The 25502-nt window shown below is 33.8% G+C and overlaps 1 protein-coding gene across 4 annotated transcripts in view; it reads right to left on the bottom strand.

The window, feature by feature from the left end:
- The window catches only part of LOC128237055 (adhesion G-protein coupled receptor D1-like), a 40945-nt gene extending 15864 nt beyond the window's left edge, over positions 1-25081 (bottom strand). For all 4 annotated transcript variants that reach the window (XR_008261490.1, XR_008261489.1, XM_052952243.1 and 1 more), the window contains exons 1-5: positions 25025-25081; positions 12047-12107; positions 11369-11528; positions 10911-11036; positions 8344-8417 (exon numbers count right to left, since the gene is read on the bottom strand). Coding sequence is in view for 2 of the 4 variants with exons in the window: in XM_052952243.1 (XP_052808203.1) it covers positions 8344-8417; positions 10911-11036; positions 11369-11528; positions 12047-12095 (409 nt within the window). In the remaining 2 variants the exon portion in view is untranslated. The remainder of the gene's footprint in view (positions 1-8343; positions 8418-10910; positions 11037-11368; positions 11529-12046; positions 12108-25024) is intronic.
- Positions 25082-25502: the final 421 nt, after the last annotated feature.

The following is a 25502-nucleotide window of genomic DNA, read 5'->3' as shown; positions in this document are numbered from 1 at the left end:
AGTTAAAAAAATCGTTTGGAAATGAATGACAAATGAAATTTGATATATATCTTTTTAAATATTATTTTATCGGTTTCAATAAACACCTCATGGCGGCTTTCGTCGGTATATTGCGATATGTATTATTTTAGTGTTTTTTTTCAAACTAAAAGACCCCTGTTTAATTCTATAATAAGCCGTTTCTTTAAAATGTTTTTATTATGTACTTATTTATCTGCTATCATATTTAAAAATGTATTACCGTTGCACTTAGTATTTATTATTTAACAGTATTGTTATTTATGTGGTGCTTATGGTAAAACAATACCCGACTTTTTTTATAGAATAATACATTGTTGACCATAGGTTTTGGTTGATAATTGCCTCAGTTGGTAGAAAAATACCGAGGCTTTTCCTATATAAAACATGTTTTGTCATTTGTTTTTCATTTGACCCGGTTTTGGAAATTACAGCTTTGAGCAGTATAGCCCATTATATTATACACTACAGGATTTGATAAGCATAAAGTCTGAACGGTAGAGGAAATGAGATATAACAAAATTGGTAATAAATGGCATTAGCTATTGAAAATAACGAGTTATGTGCAATTTCAATAGATAACCTTTTTACGTGTTTACGCAATTTGTTAGCAATAATCCGTTCTTCAAATATTTCTTGTTTTCAACAGATGATTTTGATGTTCTATTCAATATGTGAGCACAGCTAGGGTCGATCAGGCCTAGGAACAGTTTTATAAGAATATGTGCTTGAATGACCCTTGCAATTTTGCTGGAATAATAAACATTTCTCATCAAAATAAGAAAAACAAAAACATTTCAACAAAACTATGGCGATTTACTCAGGGTACATGTCTGTTATCGATATACTTACATGTATATACATATTATAATACTTTGATATACAAAGGTTATACAAAGTACATAAATACGTCAACATTTTATAAATGTGTCTGCACGACATACCTTATATGTATTTAGAGAACCTGTATTGAACTGTACCAATACAATATGAGCGTCCTTCTTTAATAATTCGTAGAAGTGGACTTGTAATGTATGTGGAAACGATTAATCCATAAGAATGTCCACACACTTCTAAAAGTTAATCTAGCTCGAAAGCGAAAACTTAACAAAGCGTGTTTTACATTGTACCAAAGATAAGTAAAAAAAACAATCTTGCGAAAATGCAACTTCTCGAAATATATTTTAAGTGTATATATATATATATATATATATATATATATATATATATATATATATATATATATATATATATATATATATATATATATATATATATATATATATATATATATATATATATATATATATATATATATATATATATATATTATAATGTTATTAATTAGGTATTTTCATATTGGCCTAGTTATTTGTCCGAGGTTAGCTGCATTTCCCTGAGCCCTGAAATTGTTCAAAACAGTCGGAAAACGAAAAACAAAATGGCTACCTTTAAAAATAATTTCCGGCATATTTCTCATATAAGGTGAGTTTCGACAGCCAATGAAAATGGCCCATTTCTCAAACCCAATATTAGGCGAGATTTTTTGCCAATCAAAACGGAGGAAACTCACATTAGACGAGTTTTGTTGATTTTGGCCGAGTCTGGTCGATATTGAGCGAGTTCTTGCATATATTGTCTTCAATTGTCTGGTATTGGTACCGCAATTGTCTGTATCTCGCCAAATACGTAATAGTTGATTGATAAATATATATATATATATCGAGCAGTTGCATTTTCGCAAGATTGTTTTGGGCGTGTTTTGATTAATACAAGTATCAAATTCGACGAATCATTGGATCAAATATGGGCTATAAAATTTCGATTTCCATAAAACTGTTAAAAGTAAATAACTGATTGTTAATTAATTGCTATTGTTTATCACATTTCGTTTTAAACTTTCATCATTTGTAATGTTTGTTATAAAAGAATTGTTAAACATTTCTCTAAATGCAGTACGAAAGAGAAGGCGAATTTATGAATCGAACAATCATATGAGTTTACATACAAGCCATGGAAGGCATGTACAATTTGGTTTGTGCGAGTACTAATATACATACTTGAGACTTTTCAACTTTTAAAGACAACTATTTACATCCTGTATATATATTTTCAAATTACATTTTATAAATATTAGATATCTGATTTGCAAACGTTGACAGTATTTCCAGAAGTTGACAATTCTACTATTACCTCATCAGCTATCTAGTATTTATTATATTATCCATAAAACAAATTTGAATGCTAATAAAAACATTTAAATACAATGAAACAGCCACTTTAAAGAAGTTTTTTGTACAAGCCCCTGTATATTTGAGGCGTGCCGGCTTGTGCTTATTTCGATCATTGAATCGAAAAGTATCAATGAACAGTTCATAACATTAAATTACATGGGTACTATTTTTTCATATTTTAAAAGAAAATATCACATAAATCTCAAATGTCAGGTTTGCCATGGTAGTTGTACGAAAACGTTGATTTGGCAGTGTTTGGTCATACAATGACTTAACTGTATGACTTCAGAGCGAACAGTGAATCACATTTCGGTGCTTCATATGTATATGATCTACTGTACAAAATCGATTAAATGTTTAGAAATATTTTAGTGCATGGTATTAAGGGGTGTTTTTCTTTTATCCCCAGGCATTCCTTTGACGACCCAAAACATAAAACAATATCGAAAAATGTGAAATGACTCGTGTGAAGGTTACATTTCCCTTACAAGAAATTGTTTGCGTTTAATTGTTCACTTATTAGTTAAACACCACAAAGAATTACAATATTACTCGAGATAATGTGAATCTTGAACTGGCTTTCTCATTGTCTAAAGAAGGAAATGTTCGTTAGTACTGATATATCGATGAGTGCGCATGCGCACTGACACTGGTATTCTCCGTGTATTTCTGTACCAATTGACAGTATTTTGGACTGTCGCTTTGGTCATACGAAATGTTGACAGTACTGATATCTTCCAGTAGCTTATTGACATGTTGCAATCGGTATTGTAACTTAGTTGTAATAAAACAATGCATTTGGTCAAATGTGCGGAATGCCACAACTATAAAATGTTGTAACAGTGTATGTGATTATGTCTAACTGATATAATATGTTGTCCAACATCTATGTCCGTATGTACAATTGGTATGTTATTATGTTTGTCTAACATCTTGTAATGTCATACCACATATTTTATAATGTACACCTGAAATCCCAACATGTCTTACCGATGGCATGTTTTAATGTCTACATGGCATTTCATGATGTCCACATGTCATGTGTTTATGTCCACGTGGCAAGTCTTGATGTCCTTATGTCATGTAATGATGTCTACATGGTGTTTTTGATGTCTTTATGTTATATTATCATGTCTACATGCCATTTTATTTCTACACATGGCATGTTTTGATGGCACATGGCATGTTTTGATGTCCTTATTTAAGTTATGATGTCTTCATGGCATGTTTTGATATCCCTATGTCATGTTATGATGTCTACATGGTATGATTTGATGTCTTTATGTCATGTTATGATGTCTACATGCCAATTTATTATGTCCACATGGCATGTTATGATGTCCTAAGGTCATGATGCACAAATGATTTATTAATAGCAGTTATTTCGTGACTTTCCATTAAAAAAGATAACTAGGTACATTGTATGTCTACCGAGTATAATTCATTCCTTATGTGTAATCTGCCGTTGATGTTATTACGTGATTTAAGCGAGTATAAGGTATATATCTGGAAATTCCACCCAGTAAGAGTAAGTCTGAATAGCATAGTGGATTCGACACTGCACTGCATTTTTTTACATTTTGGTATTTTATTTACAATAACGATATCAAAGAGTAAAATAGTTTATTAAACAATTGTCCTTAGATTCGTTAAAGAAAAAAAAACTTTTTTGGTGCCAATCGGGTGAACAGTCACTTACTTACATGTCTACATGGCCTGTTAAAATGTCTACATGGCATGTTATGATGTCTACATGCCATTTTATTATGTCCAAATGACATGTTTTGAAGTACAAACGTCATATTATGATGTCCAAATAGCATGGTATGATGTCCACATGGCATGTTATGATGTTTACATGGCATGTTATGATGTCCTAAAGTCATGTTATGATGTCCTAAGGTCATGTTTAGATGTCTACATAGCATGTTATGATGTCTACATGGCATGTTATGATATCTACATGGCATGTTATGATATCCTAAGGTCATGTAATGATGTCTACATGACATGTTATGATGTCTACATGGTATGTTATGATGTCTACATGTCATGTTATGATGTCCTAAAGTCATGTTAAGATGTCTACATGGCATGTTATGAAGTCCACATGGTATGTTATGATGTCTACATGGCATGTTATGATGTCGACATGGCATGTTATGATGTCCTAAGGTCATGTTATGATGTCTACATGGCATGCTATGATGTCTACATAGCATGTTATGATGTCTACATGGCATGTTATGATATCTACATGTTATGATGTCCTAAGGTCATGTTATGATGTCTACATGGCATGTTATGATGTCTACACGGTAAGTTATGATATCTACATGGCATGTTATGATGTCCTAAGGTCATGTTATGATGTCTACATGGCATCTTATGATGTCTACATGGTATGTTATGATGCCCACATGACATGTTATGATGTCCTAAGGCTATGCTATGATGTCTACATGGTATGTTATGATGCCCATATGGCATGTGATGATGTCCTAAGGTCATGTTATGATGTCTACATGGTATGTTATGATGTCTACATGGCATGTAGTGATGTCCTTAGGTCAGGTTATGATTTCCTAAGGTCATGTTATGATGTCTACATGGTATGTTATGATGTCTACATCGTATGTTATGATGCCCACATGGTATGTTATGATGTCTACATGGTATGTAATGATGTCTACATGGCATGTTATGATGTCTACATGGCATGTTATGATGTCTACATTGCATGTTATGATGTCCACATGGTATGTTTTGATGTCCTAATGTCATGTTATGATGTCTACATGGTATGTTATGATATCTACATGGTATGTAATGATGTCTACATGGTATGTAATGATGTCTACATGGCATGATATGATGCCTACATGGCATGATATGATGTCTACATTGCATGTTTTGATGTCCTAAGGTCATGTTATGATGTCTACATGGTATGTTATGATGTCTACATGGTATGTAATGATGTCTACATGGCATGTTATGATGTCTACATGGCCTGTTATGATGTCTAAATAGTATGTAATGATGTCTACATTGTATGTTATGATGTCTACGTATGTTATGATGTCTACATGGCATGTTATGATGTCTACATAGTTTGTTATGATGTCTACATGGAATGTTATGATGTCTACTCGTCATGTGATGATGTCTACATGTCATGTTATGATGTCTACATGGTATGTTATGATGTCATGGTATGTTATGATGTCTACATGGTATGTAATGATGTCTACATGGCATGTAATGATGTCTACATGGCATGTTATTATGTCTACATAGTATGTAATGATGCCCACATGGTATGTTTTGATGTCCTAATGTCATGTTATGATGTCTACATGGTATGTTATGATGTCTACATGGTATGTAATGATGTCTACATGGTATGTAATGATGTCTACATGGCATGATATGATGCCTACATGGCATGATATGATGTCTACATGGCATGTTTTGATGTCCTAAGGTCATGTTATGATGTCTACATGGTATGTTATGATGTCAACATGGTATGTAATGATGTCTACATGGCATGTTATGATGTCTACATGGCCTGTTATGATGTCTAAATAGTATGTAATGATGTCTACATTGTATGTTATGATGTCTACGTATGTTATGATGTCTACATGGCATGTTATGATGTCTACATAGTTTGTTATGATGTCTACATGGAATGTTATGATGTCTACACGTCATATGATGATGTCTACATGTCATGTTATGATGTCTACATGGTATGTTATGATGTCATGGTATGTTATGATGTCTACATGGTATGTAATGATGTCTACATGGCATGTAATGATGTCTACATGGCATGTTATTATGTCTACATAGTATGTAATGATGCCCACCTGGCATGTTATGATGTCTACATGGTATGTCATGATGTCTACATTGCATGATATGATGCCCACGTGGCATGGTATGATATCTACATGGTATGTTATGATGCCCACGTGGCATGTTTTGATGCCCACGTGGCATGTTATGATGTCTACATGGAATGATATGATGTCTTCATTGCATGATATGATGCCCACGTGGCATGTTATGATGTCTACATGGTATGTTATAATGCCCACGTGGCATGTTATGATGTCAACATGGTATGTTATGATGTCTACATGGTATGTTATGATGTCTATATGACATGTTATGATATCCTAAGGTCATGTTATGATGTCTACATGGCATGTTATGATGTCTACATGGCTTGTTATGATGTCTACATGTCATGTTATGATGTCTACATGGCTTGTTGTGATATTTACATGGTATGTTATGATGTCTACATGGCTTGTTATGATGTCCACATGGTATGTTATGATGTCTACATGGCTTGTTATGGTGTCTACATTGCATGTGATGATGCCCACATATCTTGTTATGATGCCCACGTGGCATGTTATGATGTCTACATTGCATGTGATGATGTCTACATGGCTTGTTATGATGTCCACATGTCATGTTATGATGTATACATGGCTTGTTATGATGTCCACATGTCATGTTATGATGTCTACATGGTATGTTATGATGCCCACGTGGCATGTTATGATGTCAACATGGTATGTTATGATGTCTACATGGTATTTTATGATGTCTACATGACATGTTATGATGTCCTAAGGTCATATTATGATGTGTACATGGCATGTTATGATGTCTGCATGGCATGTTATGATTTTCTAAGATCATGTTATGATGTCTACATGGTATGTTATGATGTCTACATGGCTTGTTATGATGTCTACATGTCATGTTATGATGTCTACATTGCATGTGATGATGTCTACATGGTATGTTATGATGTCTACATGGCTTGTTATGATGTCTACATGTTAGTTATGATGTCTACATGGCTTGTTATGATGTCTACATTGCATGTGATGATGCCCACTTATCTTGTTATGATGCCCACGTGGCAAGTTATGATGTCTACATGGCTTGTTATGATGTCTACATGTCATGTTATGATGTCTACATGGCTTGTCATGATGTCTACATGGCTTGTTATGATGCCCACATATCTTGTTATGATGCCCACGTGGCATGTTATAATGTCTACATGGCTTGTTATGATGTCTACATGTCATGTTATGATGTCTACATGGCTTTTTATGATGTCTACATATCTTGTTATGATGCCCACGTGGCATGTTATGATGTCTACATGGTAAGTTATGATGTCTACATGGCTTGTTATGATGTCTACATGTCATGTTATGATGTCTACATGGCTTGTTATGATGTCTACATGGCTTGTTATGATGCCCACGTGGCATGTTATAATGTCTACATGGCTTGTTATGATGTCTACATGTCATGTTATAATGTCTAGAAGGCTTGTTATGATGTATACATGTCATGTTATGATGTCTACATGGCTTGTTATGATGTCTACATTGCATGTGATGATGCCCACATAGCTTGTTATGATGCCCACGTGGCATGTTATGATGTCTGATTATGCTATTATGTTAAACTGACTCATTGTTAGTTTTGACCTTTACAATGTGATATCGTCGACCTAACTTTTAATTACCATCCCATACTGCCCCTGCAATCTATGTTGTATATGTTTTCTTTTTTAAAAAAAGAGTATGAGGAGAGGTCATCATGTAAATATAATATTTATCTACAAATAATTAGTGTTGTTCGTACATGTTATAAATAACTAAATCAACAAAATAACGAATATTTGTCATGCTTCCACTGTGTATTAACAAGATTAAGGGACCTGTGGATAAGTCGTCTGGTAGAAATATTGCCATATCAATTGGACTTGATAATATTTTAATTGACACAATAACATGTCAAATAACACGTTTACATATCAATCACACAAGACAACTTTTTATACATTTAGACATACTAACATGTTGTTTGCTTGACATTATAACAAGTCAGTTAGACAAAACAACATGACAGCTAAACACTTTGACATGAGAAATCACAATATAAGACAGATGTAGAAATACATAATCATACATCAAACTTAGACATTGTGGTTTCCCAAATAGCTGGATATTTGCACTAAAATAAAATGTAAGGATCTACTTACTTGGTATAACGAGGTTTTCAACAGTCACGGTAACATTTTTGGTGGTTGCCGTTGAGTCGCCAGTATCAGTGACACTGGAACAATAGCGAGAAATGTGAAGATGGGAAAATAAATATACTAATCTTTCTCTTGTCGATTTATTGAAAACCTGTCCAGTCGGTCATGCGCAGCCAATGTCCATGAGTGCCAACTATGCATAAGTCTCAATATTCATTAGGTCAAAATATTGATGAGATTCATAAGATCACAATATCCATGAGGCCCCACTATTCATGATGTCTTACTATTCATGAGAGCACAATACCCATTCTGGCCTCAATATCCTTGTGAACTTAAGTAACATGTTAACGAGGGCCCAATATCCATGAGGGCCCAATATCAACGAGGGCACAATATCCCTGAGCGCCAAACATCCGTGAGGGCCCGATATGTTTTAAATTTAAATTCATTGTCATGTGGCTTTAATGTATAAAGAAACAACAACAACAAAAACATATGATTTACGTTAAACACGATAGTGCATTACCATCTAAAAACAACAACAACAATTGTTTTTGCATCAACCTATATTGTGAGCCTGGAGTGTATTTAAGGGAAAAGAGATATTATATCATTTTATGAATACCTCTCGTTGGCACGATGGTAAGAGTTATTCATAAAATGTTATATTAATGTTGTTATTGGGAAACAATATATATCACCATTATGTGGGCAATTCTCTTAAGCACGATTTTGTGAGATTTCATATATCTATGTTGTGTGGTTGACATGATAGAAAAGCATTATAGTTCTCTCGTTGGCTTCATGTATTGGGAGAGTAAGACATTTATATATTAATAATGTGGGTGTAACAAAATAATTCAGAATTACATGAATTACACTCATCGGCACGATGTTACTTAATATACTTATATTGTGGGTGGATCGAAATAGCTTGTTTTTTTATTGATGAATCTTTTTCGCACGATTTGTGTGCGTGTGTTGATTTAAACATATTATATTGCCTTTTTTCTTTCAACATTATCGGTATTTACAACAATAATATAGAGTATACAAAAAGCAAATAGGTTGGACACAAGTTTTAACAACATTAGTAATGTCTTCCCCATGAGCACATTAACTTGATAAACTTGTGCGTGTGTGTGTGTGTGTGTGTGCGTGCGTGCGTGCGTGTGTGTGTGTGTGTGATTTTGGGGGGTATTACAGCGTTTTATTAATTACTCTCCTTGGCACGAATTTAATGCAGAGTCTTCATACATTACATATGGTTACCGCATATTATTGATCTCTCTCCTTGGCAGGAGGAGGGGGAGTGTGGACTGCATTATATTGATAACTGTACTCATTGGCATGAAGGTACGTGAGTATATGGCCTTAAATAAACGTAACTTATTCAATGTAAGACATAGAAACGGGTAGGGTCCCACAAACGCGAATGATTCCACAAACGGAATGGTTTGGGTCTAAAGCCTTACACATAGGCATGTTCAAATATAGATTCACACAAACGAGCATGTTTTGTTCTATTTTTGTCCAATTATAATGAGCGAGAAAGGGTTTGGTTTTCACCTGATCTTCATAAAGCGCATCTCCGTGATACCCACTGAATCAGTTATAAACAAACGTTTACACAGACAAAGCAGGGGACCAAATACAATGACGTATTTCCGATACCGTAATTATTGTGCTCGTGAAAACGTATCATTGCTAATGGTTTTATGAGAGTTTAGATTTTACTCAAAAACAAAAATATACGTAGTGTTCCTTATTCTGCTCTTATTCTTTTCATGTATTATAAATGACAATTGATAAATATGATGATAGCAATGGAAGCATGCATGGAATGTCTCCGATTGCACAAAATATCGCTGTTTACAGCCTTCGACATTTTTACTATAAAGTTTAGAAAATGTCTAAACATGTGGACGAAGTAGTGTGCCGGGCTCTGTTTTTGGTTAAATTAAGCAGCATAGTCAATTATTTAAAAACAAAATCAGAATCGAAATAATCCAATCAAGTCAATCTGTTATTTCGCATTAAAATATCATCTTCATTATGAGAATCCGCATTAGTACTAAATTATTATCCTATGCATACGCAATCTGTGTACTGTTGAAATATGTCCTTTTGTGTAAATCTATTTTTATAACATGCTCGTCTTAGGGAAAATGTCTATAAATAAACAGATCCTATTGATGGAATCATGTCTGTTTGTTGGACCCTGCCCGCTTATAAGCCTCACATCGCACCATTCAATGTTTTACTACTATCTACATGACACATTGAAACGGGTTAAAAGGAAAGCAGAGCTAATACTTTTAGTACGTTAAATACACTGCCTTAAATGACCCTTTGCACATGTCAGACATAAATACGAAGAATGCCAGGTTTGAAAACAAATAGCGAAACCATTGGAGTATACAACAGTGAGCTAACGAAATGAAATACTTAGAACCTTGATCATATTTCAATATAATACTTAGCACCTTTATTGTCACTCAAATGGCTGACTTACAACCAGTGTCGTGTAATTGACTGATGATTTATATAACTAAATAAGATCTTACGTTATTGACAAATTGTACGACGTTATCGCATTGGTTCTAATAGTTGCCATGTTACACTGTAGTTTCTCATCACCGCTATCCGGATCTACGGCAGTGGTAAAGGCACCACCTGTATTGCCAGTAGCTCTAGAAAAACAACATACATAATAAGACATTTAGGCAAGCATATCTTTAAAGTTCGATTAATGCATCTATTAAAGAAGATAAATCGTATTGGCAATATAATGACAATTATATAAAATAAGGTATATGTGGGGAGGGGGGGGGGGAGAGAGAGAAAAGGGCGTCTGTACATGTGTTTGTGTGTGTGAGTGTGTGTTTTCCCGCCCAAACAGTACATATAAATATGTTCGATGAAAATAAATACTTTCTTATATAACATTCAATAATAATGAATAAACATATACCACATTGGTATAAAGGTGATTAATACATTCTTCATTAAAATAACAACATACACATCGTAATAGAACTGTCCTGATCCAGTCACAACCATAAGGAAGACCTTATCACAGTCTGTTGAAACGTCAACATCCACGGTGGCTGTAGTGCCATAATTTCCATCCCTATCTTCGACGACGAAGGAGACTTCCTCACTTTCATCTATTCCAATGGTCACTGTAAAAGACACCGCAACAATTCATTAATTTAAAACAATTTCTCAACAAAATGTTGTAATATACGAGTATATATGATGACTTCGCAGGTTTGGAATCGGGAAGATAATCTTAGACAGCCCGAATTAATTTCACTATTCCACGGCGTTAACAATATTTAATTTTGGCATCTGACGGGTCTTCCTATTTCAGTCTACAGCAGAAGAAACACAGTAGACAGTACTTAGCCACTACAGCTAAACCGCATACTTACAACATACATATGGCAAGGTCAATGGTTGATTACATATTTAATTCGAATTCTAATTTGATACAGTGTTATTTTTCCTAGAAGTTGGTTTATAAAAGTACAGAACAAGTCTAGCGTTGTAAAAAGTGGCAGAAACCATGCGATAAGTTATTAAATGTTATTCTAGATACCACAAAATAATATATTTGCAAGATAATAAAATACTCATGAGTTCTTTTTTTATTTAGATACAACACAGATGTTTTTCAATGGTCTGGCTTGATACTTACAAATAATAAGCAGAACAATGAGTACGTGACAGCAACCAAGCCTTTTCATTTTGGGAAAATGCTGCATAAAGATAAAGAACATGAAGATATGAACTATCAGAAAACAAACGACAAAATTATATAATTACTCATTATAGTCTACATTTAAGCAACACGCCATAATAGATTATAAATAACGGGGTTAGTAGGTGACCCAATATAGGATATACGGTGCAAAAGAAACCATATCGGGTAAAAGCGAAGCTCAAACCCGGATATGGTTTCCTGCGCCCCGTATATCCCATATCGGGTCACCTACTAACCCCGTATCGTATATATCACGTCGACAACCTGTTTACATGTTTAAATGCTTTATTTATTCATTGGAATCGGAAAATAGACGCCATTTTGGTACGATATAAATTTGTTGCCCAATATGGAAAAATATGGGTTCAGCACGTGACCAATACCACTCAGTTACAGTATTGGTTAAAGTGCATGAAAAAGTTAACTTTACTCCATAACTTAATCGTCATCAACATCATCATCATCATCATCATCATCATCATCATCATCATCCTTATCCTCATCATCATCATCATCATCATCATCATCATCATCATCATCATCATCATCATCATACTCATCATTAATCGCCAACAACAACAACGCATCGTTGTCATCAAAATCGTTTTATTGTCGTCGTTGCCTCATTACCATTCCCTTCATTGTCGTTGTCGCCATTGGTATATATAATATATACAAATTCAACCTTTGGGATACATTGCTTGTTTGAACAACATTTGGAAGACAATATCATTAACATGCTATATATCCTATAATAATATATCCTTTGCATATTCCTTAATTAAATATGCATTAATAAATGTAATCAAGCATTATTAATGCTGTTTTTTTTTACAAAAATACTAGCCATCGAGAATATACAATTGTTGACTGTCGCCTAAAGGTTAAGCGGCGGTTGTTCATGAAAAAGTAAAACCTTTGGGAGAAGTGTAAAGGTTGTACTGTAGATGTCGCCAAAGGTTCAATATGATATATATTGCAATTTGCCTGCTTAGCTCAGTCTGTAGAGCGGTCTGATTGTCTTGCAGACCCTGATCGAATTAAAGAGGTAAATATCGGTTAACTTAATGCCTTATTGACAACATTAAGAGGTCAGTTGTTTGCCGTGTTCATGACTACATTGGAAGCTAATTTTGATTTTAAGTCGCGCAAGTTTGTGATTTCACACTTAGACGAAGGTTTATGGACTTTTATAAACAATAACAACAAAATCTATGCCATTTTTAACAAACCACATACATTTTGTTTGTACAATGACATGCTACAACGCCATCATTTCCATTATTTCATCACTCTTGTAACAAAATCAGCATTGTTTGCAACTATGACGTTTCCGTGTGCTGGAAGTACATTTACAATTATAAAACGGGTATAAAAATAACAGGTTATAAGAACTACATACAAATTGCTGTCTGAACGACTCTTAAGTAATAGTTTAAAACGAAAATTTGAAATTGTTGTGTATGATGTCCTAATCCTGTTATGCCAATGCCAAACAAGAGAGTGTCTGATTGAGGGGCAGACACCGATGGTCCTATATTTGGAGAAATAATTGGAGATTGGATTTTATCTATGTCTCTGCCGAAATGTCGTCTGCGATTTCATACGTTTTCCTCTTTTGTACTTACAGACGTGTCGTTGCGAACCCGCTGTTCCTGTTCTTTAAATAACAAATAGAAACCACACTTTGCCTTTATGGCATTCTGTTAAGTATAAGTGACACACGAAGTGCACGAGCGTTTCTCAAAATCATTTTTGAACTAAAAAAAGAGTGAAATCTTATACATTGTAAACTCTTTATGTTTTCAATTTGAAAAGCTGAAATGCTATGAACATGTATAATACATACTAATTTTGATTAAGTCGCACTCGTATCGGTTTGATTGTTAAACCATCGGATTTAATTATGTCAGGCGTTTTTCTCAGAAATTAATGACTCCGAAGCAAATCAGTAACGTATCATTTCACTTCAGAAACAACCACCAGAAACCATACGTTTATATTACACTAAGAAAAATATTTTTTTGAATTAATGTAGTGCAGATTATCACTCCAAACAGAGGATTTAAAAGTGCACTTGCACTTGCCAATAATATTTGATACGGTATAAAAGCGATAACAATAGGGAAGAAAATGCAAAAGCGGCCCTGAAAGACAAGAAGCTACAGCAATCGCTCAAGGCGGTAGGTCTCGGCTCGAGCCCAAGAATGTCTTTACATCATCTCTCCGCGTATCATGGACCCGATTTGAACAGAGCGTCACGAGACCACACACCGTTTTTCTTGATTCCATCGTTTATGCGGACGCACAACTTCTGCTTTGTGTCGAATTCTTTGTGGCTAATAAAGGTCATAGGTTTGCCCTCTTTTCGATAGTTCCATTTCTAACCTACGCCCCTTATAAGGAAATTACATTATTAAAAATTATACGGCACGAGACATTATTTGAGTAGAATCCGAAAACAAACCGTGGTGTATTCAACAGCAAATCACTTCAATACATAGTTGTTTTTTTAACTTTGGCATAACACACATAAAGGGGGATAGATGATGTATAACAAACATAAGCTATTTTAAACATTGCGTTTGAGATTCAAAGATTCGTTTAAATATGTATCAGAAGGAATCTATATTTTTTTATTTGTTCAAAAATGGTTCTTACATAGTTTTCCCATCAATTTAATAAATACTTAATGAAGAGAATCCTTTACCTGTTGTGCTACTTTTCATAAACTATTTTAATTACAAATCGAACTTGAGTTTTCCAGACATACTCATTCGTTTCACAATGTCTCTCCTACACGTGTCCGACTGCAAATATTAATATATTGTTCATATGAAGAACTTATTTGTGGGATTCTATTGTTCCTGAAACAATTCTTAGTAGGTAAATCCTTCAAAATGGGCTAAAATTATGTAAACGAAAAACAAGGGACCACTAAAATCCGCTGGCGACTTTTGGATCCCAGATTACTTGGGGTTGATGTTTTCACTTAAAGCTGCACTCTCACGGATATACCGTTTTACAACTTTTTTAGTTTTGGTCTTTGAAAGAGTAATTTTTGGGTAAATTTCTGTTAACCAATGATATAAGACTGCTTACAAAAGATCAGATCGCAGATATTCATATCTCCGTTCGAAAAATGTTTTATGGCTTCTTTTCTTATGATTATATAAGCAAACGATTGGAATTCCAATGGGTACCAATTATGCACTTTTTCTTGCAGACCTCTTTTATACTGCTATGAAAGTGAATATATGTTGAAATTATCGAAGTCTTGAGATATAGCTCTTGTTGATAAATTTAATAGCACTTTTAGATATATTGATGATATTCTAAGTTTAGATAATCCTGTGTTTACATATAACATTCATTCGATATACCCTTCACAATTGCAACTTAATAAATCTAATACATTCGTTTTAAAAACATCTTATTTAGATCTGCAACTCGAAGTGAAAGAAGATATATTGAGTATCAATCTATATAATAAACGTGATGATTTTAATTTCAAAATAATTAATTACCCTTCTTTAGATGGTGATGTTCTAGTTCACCATCATATGGTGTTTATATTGCACAGTTGATAAGATTTGCTAGAATATGTACAGATGTAAAAAAAATCAGCTGTCACACAAAACTAATGTCGCAAGAATTTCTAAAACAGGGTTTCAGATATTATAAGTTAAGGAAAACTTTCTCAAAATTTGTTAATGGTCATTATTATCTTATATCAAAGATCAATAGTAGTATTAAATCGCTGAGTGCTAATAGTATTGATCATCCCGATTTTTATGGTGATGTTTTAAAGAAAAAATCGTAAAATTAAAATGTTTCCAGCAGGTAGTTTGGCAGATAGACTTAATGAATAACTTGGATTTTATTTAAATCGTGGATATAAAGGCAATATTTTGAAGAGCACTTGCCTTCTAGTTTTTGCAAATGAATACCTGAAACAAAATATAGGGTTGAATATAGCATTCTTTCATACCTAAACTTTCAGTTCTTTGATTTTTATGAAGATTTTGCTAATTCATATTATCTTTAAAACCGTATTTGGCGAACACATTTTTGGCTGACTCGGAGTGTTTTGGCATGTAACTCCATTTTCTTCAAATATTTTACATTTTCAAATTATTTGGAAGGAAAGATTAGCTAATACAGGTCGATTTTATTTTTAAAAATGTTTTCCTTATTTGTTCCCAGTTTTAGTACAATGATGTTTTTTATTATGAATCTCTATGATCACACAGTTTAAACCTTTTATTTTATAAGGCAGACTGTGTGTGATGTTTATAGTTTCAAACAATGACTGCATCATATCTTTGAAAAGTTTTTGTATTAGGTGCTCTGAATTGTATCCCTCCGTCTGCAGATAGAGTTGGAATCTCTAATCATAGAAGTACTTGGGGTTTACTTATACGTTTATTATTATTTGTTTTATTGATAAGTTTCCTCAAGTTAATGCATACTTTGATAAGATTTACCTGTTGCGTTTAATCTTTATTAAGGATTGTTGGGATAAGAGTGAGTTTTGTGCACATAAACTGGTTTAAACCCCCATTAAATTTACATTTTACTGACAATTCCAAGGCGGTACCTAACAATTCTTGATAAACATACCTATTTTTTATATATAGTATGTATGCACTGAGCTGTTTGTGGAGTTTTGTGCTGTTCTTCTATGTTTCTTGTTTGTGATTTTATGTTCTATGTCTTTGGCGTTTACCCAGTGCCACTAAACCGGGTCTATGTTTAAAAAAAATGTTACTGAGCTTGCTTCTGTAGCTTGTTGCATAAATATGGCTTAGACATTGTTTTTGACTTCTTCACAGTTTAAACAAATATTCAAACTGTTTTGACACACTTTGCAGGTGTTGAATAAGAAAAAAACGTTAGTATTCCATGTAAATCATAAGATTTAAATCCAGCGTTGTTTAACAATTATTAAAGAATCATAGATCAATCAATAAAAAGTTTTAATCGAATTTAATGATGTATTTGATGAATCACTATGCATGTGATGCATGTCGTTATTGTTTTAATGTTAAATGTCTGCTTGGTTATGATATGGTATGCCCGTGTTGTTTTAGATGTGGTATGTTTGTGCTGTTCTGTATGTTGTATGTATGTGTTGTTCTGTATGTGGTATGTTTGTGCTGTTCTGTATGTGTTATATCTGTGTATTTCTGTATGTGTTATGTCTGTGCTGTTCTGTATGTGCTGTTCTGTATGTGGTATGTCTGTGTTGTTTTGTATGTTGTACGTCTGTGTTGCTAAGTATTTTATATATGTGTGTTAGTTTGTATGTTTTATGTCTGTGCTGTTTAGTTTGAGGTATGACTTTGTCGTTTAGAATGTGGTATATCTGTTGAATTGAATGTGGTATGTCTGTGTTGTTTAGAATGTGGTATGTATGTGTTATTTAGACTGTGGTATGTCTGTGTTGTTTAGTATGTGGTATGTCTGTGTTGTTTAGACTGTGGTATATCTGTGTTGTTTAGAATGTGGTATGTATGTGTTGTTTGGAATGTTGTATGTATGTGTTGTTTAAAATGTGGTATGTTTGTGTTGTGTTGAATGTGGCATGTATGTGTTGTTTATAATATGGTATGACTGTGTTGTGTTGAATGTGGTATGTCTGTTTTGTTTAGTATGTGGTCTGTCTATGTTGTTCTGTATATGGTATGTCTTTTTTGCTTAGCATGTGGTCTATCTATGTTGTTCTGTATGTGATATGTCTTTTCGTTTAATGGTCTATCTTTGTTGTTCTGTATGTAATATGTCTGTTTCGTTTACTTTGTGGTCTATCTATGTTGTTCTGTATGTGGTATGCCTGTTTTGTTTAGCATGTGGTCTATCTATGTTGTTCTGTATGTGATATGCCTTTTTCGTTTAGTATGTGGTCTATCTATGTTGTTATATATGTGATATGCCTTTTTCGTTCAGCATGTGGTCTATCTATGTTGTGCTGTATGTGATATGCCTTTTTCGTTTAGTATGTGGTCTATCTATGTTGTTCTGTATGTGGTATGTCAGTTTTGTTTAGCATGTGGTCTATCTATGTTGTTCTGTATGTGATATGCCTTTTTCGTTTAGTATGTGGTCTATGTTGTTCTGTATGTAATATGTCTGTTTTGTTTTGTATATGCTATGTCTCTGTTGTTCTGTTTACGGTATGTCTGTGTTGTACTGTATCTTGTATGACTGCGTAGTAGTGCAAACTTAAGAGGTTTGTTCTTTGATCGCAAAATGTTTTGCAAAATTATTTAATAATATACTGTTGACAAGTCAAGTAGCAGCTCAATCACACAAAGCTAGTGAAAGTAAATACAATAATGTAAATATGAGTGCTGCATGATGCATTTTACATAAAATAATATCGTAGTAAAGCTGCATTCATTTTTAATCATTAAGTTAACATTAATGAAATTATAATACAAACTGGAAAATAAATTAAAACAAAATAATGTAAATACAAATTGAACTCCTTCATGGTCGTCGTTTTTGATCGCCAAGAAAACTCACACACATTTAATATTAAAACTTGATATTGATGATGAAAGATAACTGAAAATTAGCACTTTATATATTATGTTTAATTTACAAAGTAAGAAGTTAACAACATTGTGTATCGCTTGTAATATTGTTTTCATTGTTAAACTGTTTATCTATGAGAAAAGGCAACCAGCTGACCTACTATTCACAATGAACCTATTTTGAACCAACTTTTTTGTACATATTTGGTTTAAACGAATTACTACTTGTACACCTATTGCAGGTGAATTGGTGACTACGGGTCCATTTAAGCATGATTGCATAGAATAATAGCCCCAACTGGCTTGCTTTTGATTAGTGTCATGTAATCAAATTATTCTGTTAAAATTTATAACCGATTTAAATGCAATAAACAGTATGCTAAAGATATGGTTCGAATTAAATTAGATAGTCAAACCTTTAACATAAAAAGCAGATACTGTCAGTTGTCCAAGTTGTCATTAAGTGATATGATACACAGACTGTTGTTTTTTAAGGTAATTCATATGTTTGTGCCAAGAACATAGTGAATCAGGAGCTATTGATGAAAGCATAATTTATATTTACTGAAAAAATCACTATCCTTGACGGATTTTTTTATAAATATAACCAGTTGATCTTATCATTTTCATTTGCAAAAAAACTTTTTTCTCATTACCTTAACTCAGGATTTCCTTTTAGTTCCATGCAATAGCGTTTACGAAGTTTAAAAATGCAATAATGTCAACTATTTACTTAATATAAACAAGTTTTAATGCACAGTGACCGAATCACTGGCAGGCTACGCGTTTGTTTAACTGAACGAATCATTTTACTCTTTGTCCAATTTAAACGAATGTAAAACATGTCGCGTTGTAAAACATATATTGATTCATTGTTGTATCTCCATATGTGTCGGTTTGTCCTTTATACAGGACAATTGTTATCACGTATCCCTAAAGTTTTATTTGCATATTTTATATTTTTATTTGACATATTTGCATTGTCATTGTCTTCTATAACCAATCTTTTTGAAAAGCTCCAATCCTACAGATTGCTTTGCTCTTCAATTCGTAATTAAACCATTAACTTAAAAAAATGTTGTTTTCCAAATTTATTCATCTACATGGCTAGCGTTTGAAAAATGAACAGTGAAACAAACAGGTGGCTTACACTTAATGTATGCTTTTTCCCCTGTCAACTATTTAAATGAACAAGCGAGTATAATGATCTTGGTATCAACTGCATTAAAAGGATGCATATTATCCCGTCTCAGTAGCAGTTAATCTTTTGAAAACAGCCAGTCAGGCTTTACAATGCAAATGTGTTTGGTAGATATTAGATGACATGTTTTAATGACATTGTATTTATCAAAGTCGTATATTAGTAAATTCCATCTTTATATGCGAGGGTTAATATTGCTATACCTATACCACAAAATTTAGATGCAAAATTATATATAGTTATTTTTTATCATAAAAAAAACAACCTGCTTTTATAGCCAAAGGACCGTAATTGAAATGCCATGATTGCTAGTTAAGATTTTATATATTTTGAATTCAGGTCCTATTTATAATTTCTCATCCTAAAATATCTTTATATTCCTCAAATTTCTTTTAAGCATGTACAATGTAGTTTTTGGCTATTTGGTTTGTCCCTGTAACTTCGAAACGGATTATTTTTAAAAAATGCTAGATTTTTATTGTAAAAGATTGTTCTTAACTCTGACAAGAAAGACATGGACTGCCTTAATATGTATAGTTTTAGTTTTATTTCCGCGAGCAAGTATATCATCCAATGGAAAAAATATCATGTTATCCTGTATGACCGATATATAACCACCTTGACAGCCTACTAGTAACCTACATCTGTTTTTGAGTGTACTCATTTACACAATTTAAGATACTTTGTTATGAAATGTAATACTATATTTATCGCTATACAGCACCTGCATCCTTTATGACAGACAGACAGACATATTTATGATTGCGATTTAGCTATTCGTAATCAACACCTATGCAAAACAACGTCAACTATAAAGCATAAACAGAAAACATACAATATTACGTTATTTTATAAAGGAAGTCTTTCAGTTAAGTTATTTAACTTGTCTCGCTCCGTATTGCATTTATAAGTTTTAAAGTAGCACACCATAGGTTGGAGCAAAACAATAGTAAAAAACGTTTATAAAGGCTTATATTTTTATCTGTAAACAAAATATATGCTTTTTGGTTTTGATCATTAAAGTCAAACGAGATAAACATAATAATGCATTACATAAAAAATGGTTGCATCATTTTGTTCGCCCTAAATTAATTAGATAGAACATATTTTTTTATAAAGAAAGATATTTGCGAATATGCTATATTTGTGCTATATTTTTTCTCTTTCCTCAATGCGTGTCTGTACTTGAATAATATATAAGTTTGTTTAATCAAAATGACCAAAATAGAAACAATTCTATTAGTGATAAGGCGTGAATAATACGAACTGCAAACTTCCGTAATACTGCACTAGTGATAAGGCGTGAATAATACGAACTGCAGACTTCCGTCATATTTCACTAGTGCTAAGGCGTGTATATTACGAAAAACAAACTTCCGCCATACTTCACTAGTGCTAAGGCGTGAATAATACGAACTGCAAACTTCCGTCATACTTCACTAGTGCTAAGGCGTGTATAATACGAACTCCAAACTTCCGTCATATTTCACTAGTGCTAAGGCGTGAATAATACGAACTGCAAACTTCCGTCATACTTCACTAGTGCTAAGGCGTGAATGATACGAACTGCAAACTTCCGTCATATTTCACTAGTGATAAGGCGTGAATAATACGAACTGCAAACTTCCGTCATACTTCACTAGTGCTAAGGCGTGTATATTACGAACAGCAAACTTCCGTCATACTTCACTAGTGCTAAGGCGTGAATAATACGAACTGCAAACTTCCGTCATATTTCACTAGTGCTAAGGCGTGAATAATACGAACTGCAAACTTCCGTCATATTTCACTAGTGATAAGGCGTGAATAATACGAACTGCAAACTTCCGTCATACTTCACTAATGCTAAGGCGTGTATATTACGAACAGCAAACTTCCGTCATACTTCACTAGTGCTAAGGCGTGAATAATACGAACTGCAAACTTCCGTCATACTTCACTAGTGCTAAGGCGTGTATAATACGAACTCCAAACTTCCGTCATATTTCACTAGTGATAAGGCGTGAATAATACGAACTGCAAACTTCCGTCATACTTCACTAGTGCTAAGGCGTGAATAATACGAACTGCAAACTTCCGTCATATTTCACTAGTGCTAAGGCGTGAATAATACGAACTGCAAACTTCCGTCATACTTCACTAGTGCTAAGGCGTGAATGATACGAACTGCAAACTTCCGTCATATTTCACTAGTGATAAGGCGTGAATAATACGAACTGCAAACTTCCGTCATACTTCACTAGTGCTAAGGCGTGTATATTACGAACAGCAAACTTCCGTCATACTTCACTAGTGCTAAGGCGTGAATAATACGAACTGCAAACTTCCGTCATATTTCACTAGTGCTAAGGCGTGAATAATACGAACTGCAAACTTCCGTCATATTTCACTAGTGATAAGGCGTGAATAATACGAACTGCAAACTTCCGTCATACTTCACTAATGCTAAGGCGTGTATATTACGAACAGCAAACTTCCGTCATACTTCACTAGTGCTAAGGCGTGAATAATACGTACTGCAAACTTCCGTCATACTTCACTAGTGATAAGGCGTGAATAATACGAACTGCAAACTTCCCTCATACTTCACCAGTGATAAGGCGTGAATAAGACGAACTGCAAACTTCCTTCATACCGCATTAGTGATAAGGCGTGAATAATACGAACTGCAAACTTCCCTCATACTTCACCATTGATAAGGCGTGAATAATACGAACTAAAAATTTCCGTCATACTGCATTAGTGATAAGGCGTGAATAATACGAACTAAAAACTTCCGTCATACTGCATTAGTGATAAGGCGTGAATAATACGAACTAAATACTTCCGTCATACTTCACCAGTGATAGGTATAAGAGATAATACGAAACGCATCCTTTCTAGCAATTTCACTTGTGGTAAGGCGTAAATTATACAATCTGCCAACTTCAGAGCTACTTAATTGGTGATTAGCGTGAATAATATGAATGGCTAATTTTCGGGCTAATTTAGTTATGATAGTGCGTGGATAATACGAATGTCTTTAATGGTGGTAAGGCGAAAATAATACAAGCTGCCAAATATTGTTACTTCACTTAAGATATTCCGTCGAACAAACGAAATGCCAACATTGGAGTTACTTAATATTTGATATGGCTTGAACATTACGATTTTCTTACATCCAAGTTGATTTACTGATGATAAAGCGTAAAAGATAATACTGCAAAGTTGCGTTAGATTTAACTTGTAATAAGGTGATTATACGAACTGCAAGCTTGCAACTTATTTTATTGATAATAAGGAGCTGATAAAACAAAATACAAACGTCTGTGAACCTTCACGGGTCATATGGTAATTGTAAAACAAGCGGCCAACATTCGAGTTACTTCACTGGTGATAAAGCTTTGGTAAAATGATCTGTCAACTTTCGAGCTACTTCACTGGTGATAAAGCTTTGGTAAAATGATCTGTCAACTTTCGAGCTACTTCACTGGTGAAAAAGCTTTGGTAAAATGATCTGTCAACTTTCGAGCTACTTCACTGGTGATAATGCTTTGGTAAAATGATCTGTCAACTTTCGAGCTACTTCACTGGTGATAATGCTTTGGTAAAATGATTTGTCAACTTTCGAGCTACTTCACTGGTGATAATGCGTTGATTATACGAGCCTCAACCTTCAATATTGATAAGGCGTAGTTAATACGAATTGGCTATTTTCGCGTTACTTTACCGGTGAAAGAGCGTGAATAATACGAACGGCCATCTTCCGAGTTATCTTACTGAGAAGTGCTAAGTTAGTTCACTGGTGGTAAGGCATGAATAATACGAATTTCCTAATAACAATTACTTCGCTGGTGGTAAGGGATGGATAATACGAACTCTGACAATAAGACGAATATATTACGAACTGTCAACATCCCAGACAAGACGTGTATAATACGAACTTCCTACTTCCGAGTATTTTCAATAATGATAATACTTGCATAAGACAAAGAGTTAACTTCCAGGCTACGTCACTTTTGTTAAGGCGATGATTATACGATCTGCAAGCTTCTGATATATTTCACTGGTGATAAAGCGTGTATACTACTAAAGGCCACGTTCCGAGGAACTCTACAGGTGTCGAGGTGCGTCCAATACTTAATGCTAACTTCCGAGTCTAGAACTGTAAATTTTCAAGTAATTTCACTAGTGATTAGTCGTAACTGCCAACATTCGAGTGACTTTACTAGCGATCAGACATGGATGATACGCACGGCCAACGTCTAAGCTACTCGTCAGGTGATAAGGCGTGGAAATGCGAATTGCCAACTTCTCAGTTTCTTCACTGATGACAAGGCGTGGCTAATATTTTTTACAAACATCTGAGTTATTACACCGGTGACAAGGCGTTGGTAATACGAACTGCCAATTTCTGAGTAACTTCACAGATGACAATGTGTTAATATAATAATCTGCGAATTTCCGAGTTACTTAACTGGTGGTAGATGCGTGGTTATTACGAAAAAAAACTTGACGAAAAAGGTTGCCAACGATTGATAAAAAACAAACCTTTATTGCCTAACAGATCGGAAATTACTTTCGTTTTGGCAAATATGACAGTGCATGATGAACATCGATTAGTCATAATATTGTTATATGCAAACATATTAAATAAGCTTTATTCGTTACAGCCGTTAAAATATGACCTAAAAGTATGTTTGAATTGAATTATAAATACTTATTGAACATCAATGCAATATAGAATATAGCAATTAATAAATTTGTGTATAACACTATATGTATATATAACATGTCGCCAAATGATTATTGTCACGATTTCTTTCAAACTATGTCTTTATTTCACCTCTACGAGCTTACTTGTTTCCAAGTATGCCACAACAGCTTCATGAATGACAAATTATTCGTTTTCCCTCAAAATGTTTGCTCAAATATTGACTGATCAATTTTCTACTAGACTGTATTTATGTATGTTTTATTTTGGTTTACATTCAGCAATAGATCATCAGCAAATGCGCATGCCTATAAGTGTCACTGAGTTTCCAAAAATAAAATGCATGTTTTGAATATGTTTTCAGACAAATAAAACAAACATTTTGTAAAAGAAGACAAATATCACGTCATTGAAAAACAGAACTAATACACATATTCCGATTAAGCTTTAAATTAAACAATGAAATAGAACAAACTCACGAGTTATCCTTCCAAATCTGTGAAAGCCAATCAACATTTGATCACACTTAAGCGCTACAACTGTATCCGTAAACGAAACAGGATATCTTGTCATAAAATCTGGATGAAGCTATACAATGGAACAGGTAAGTAGGAAATACCCGTCAAAAAGCTTTTTAAAATGACATTCCATTTATATAGTTCGGTTCATGTGTAAAACATTATAACACAGGCGATCAACTATAAACCAATGCTTACGATATTTAAGCAAAATGCATGCATTGGTTTAGTTCTCCAAAGTCAATGTAGGCTGACTAAAATTCAAAACCTTACAGAATACTTACAGTGCTTATCTTAACGTGCAATGGCACGTTTTCGAGTCATTCTTGACCATGTCGTATTTGTTTGTTTTAAGAATTATACAAAACTATACTCTAAATTCCTGTGTCCGCTTTGCCAAAATGTGCTTGTTTGGTCTGTTTCAAAAACATGTACATGC

The sequence above is a fragment of the Mya arenaria genome, chromosome 6 (assembly GCF_026914265.1).
Source record: "Mya arenaria isolate MELC-2E11 chromosome 6, ASM2691426v1".
Classification (NCBI taxonomy): domain Eukaryota; kingdom Metazoa; phylum Mollusca; class Bivalvia; order Myida; family Myidae; genus Mya; species Mya arenaria.
Note: the sequence above shows the minus strand (reverse complement) of the source record. Positions and strands in the feature narration are given on the sequence as shown.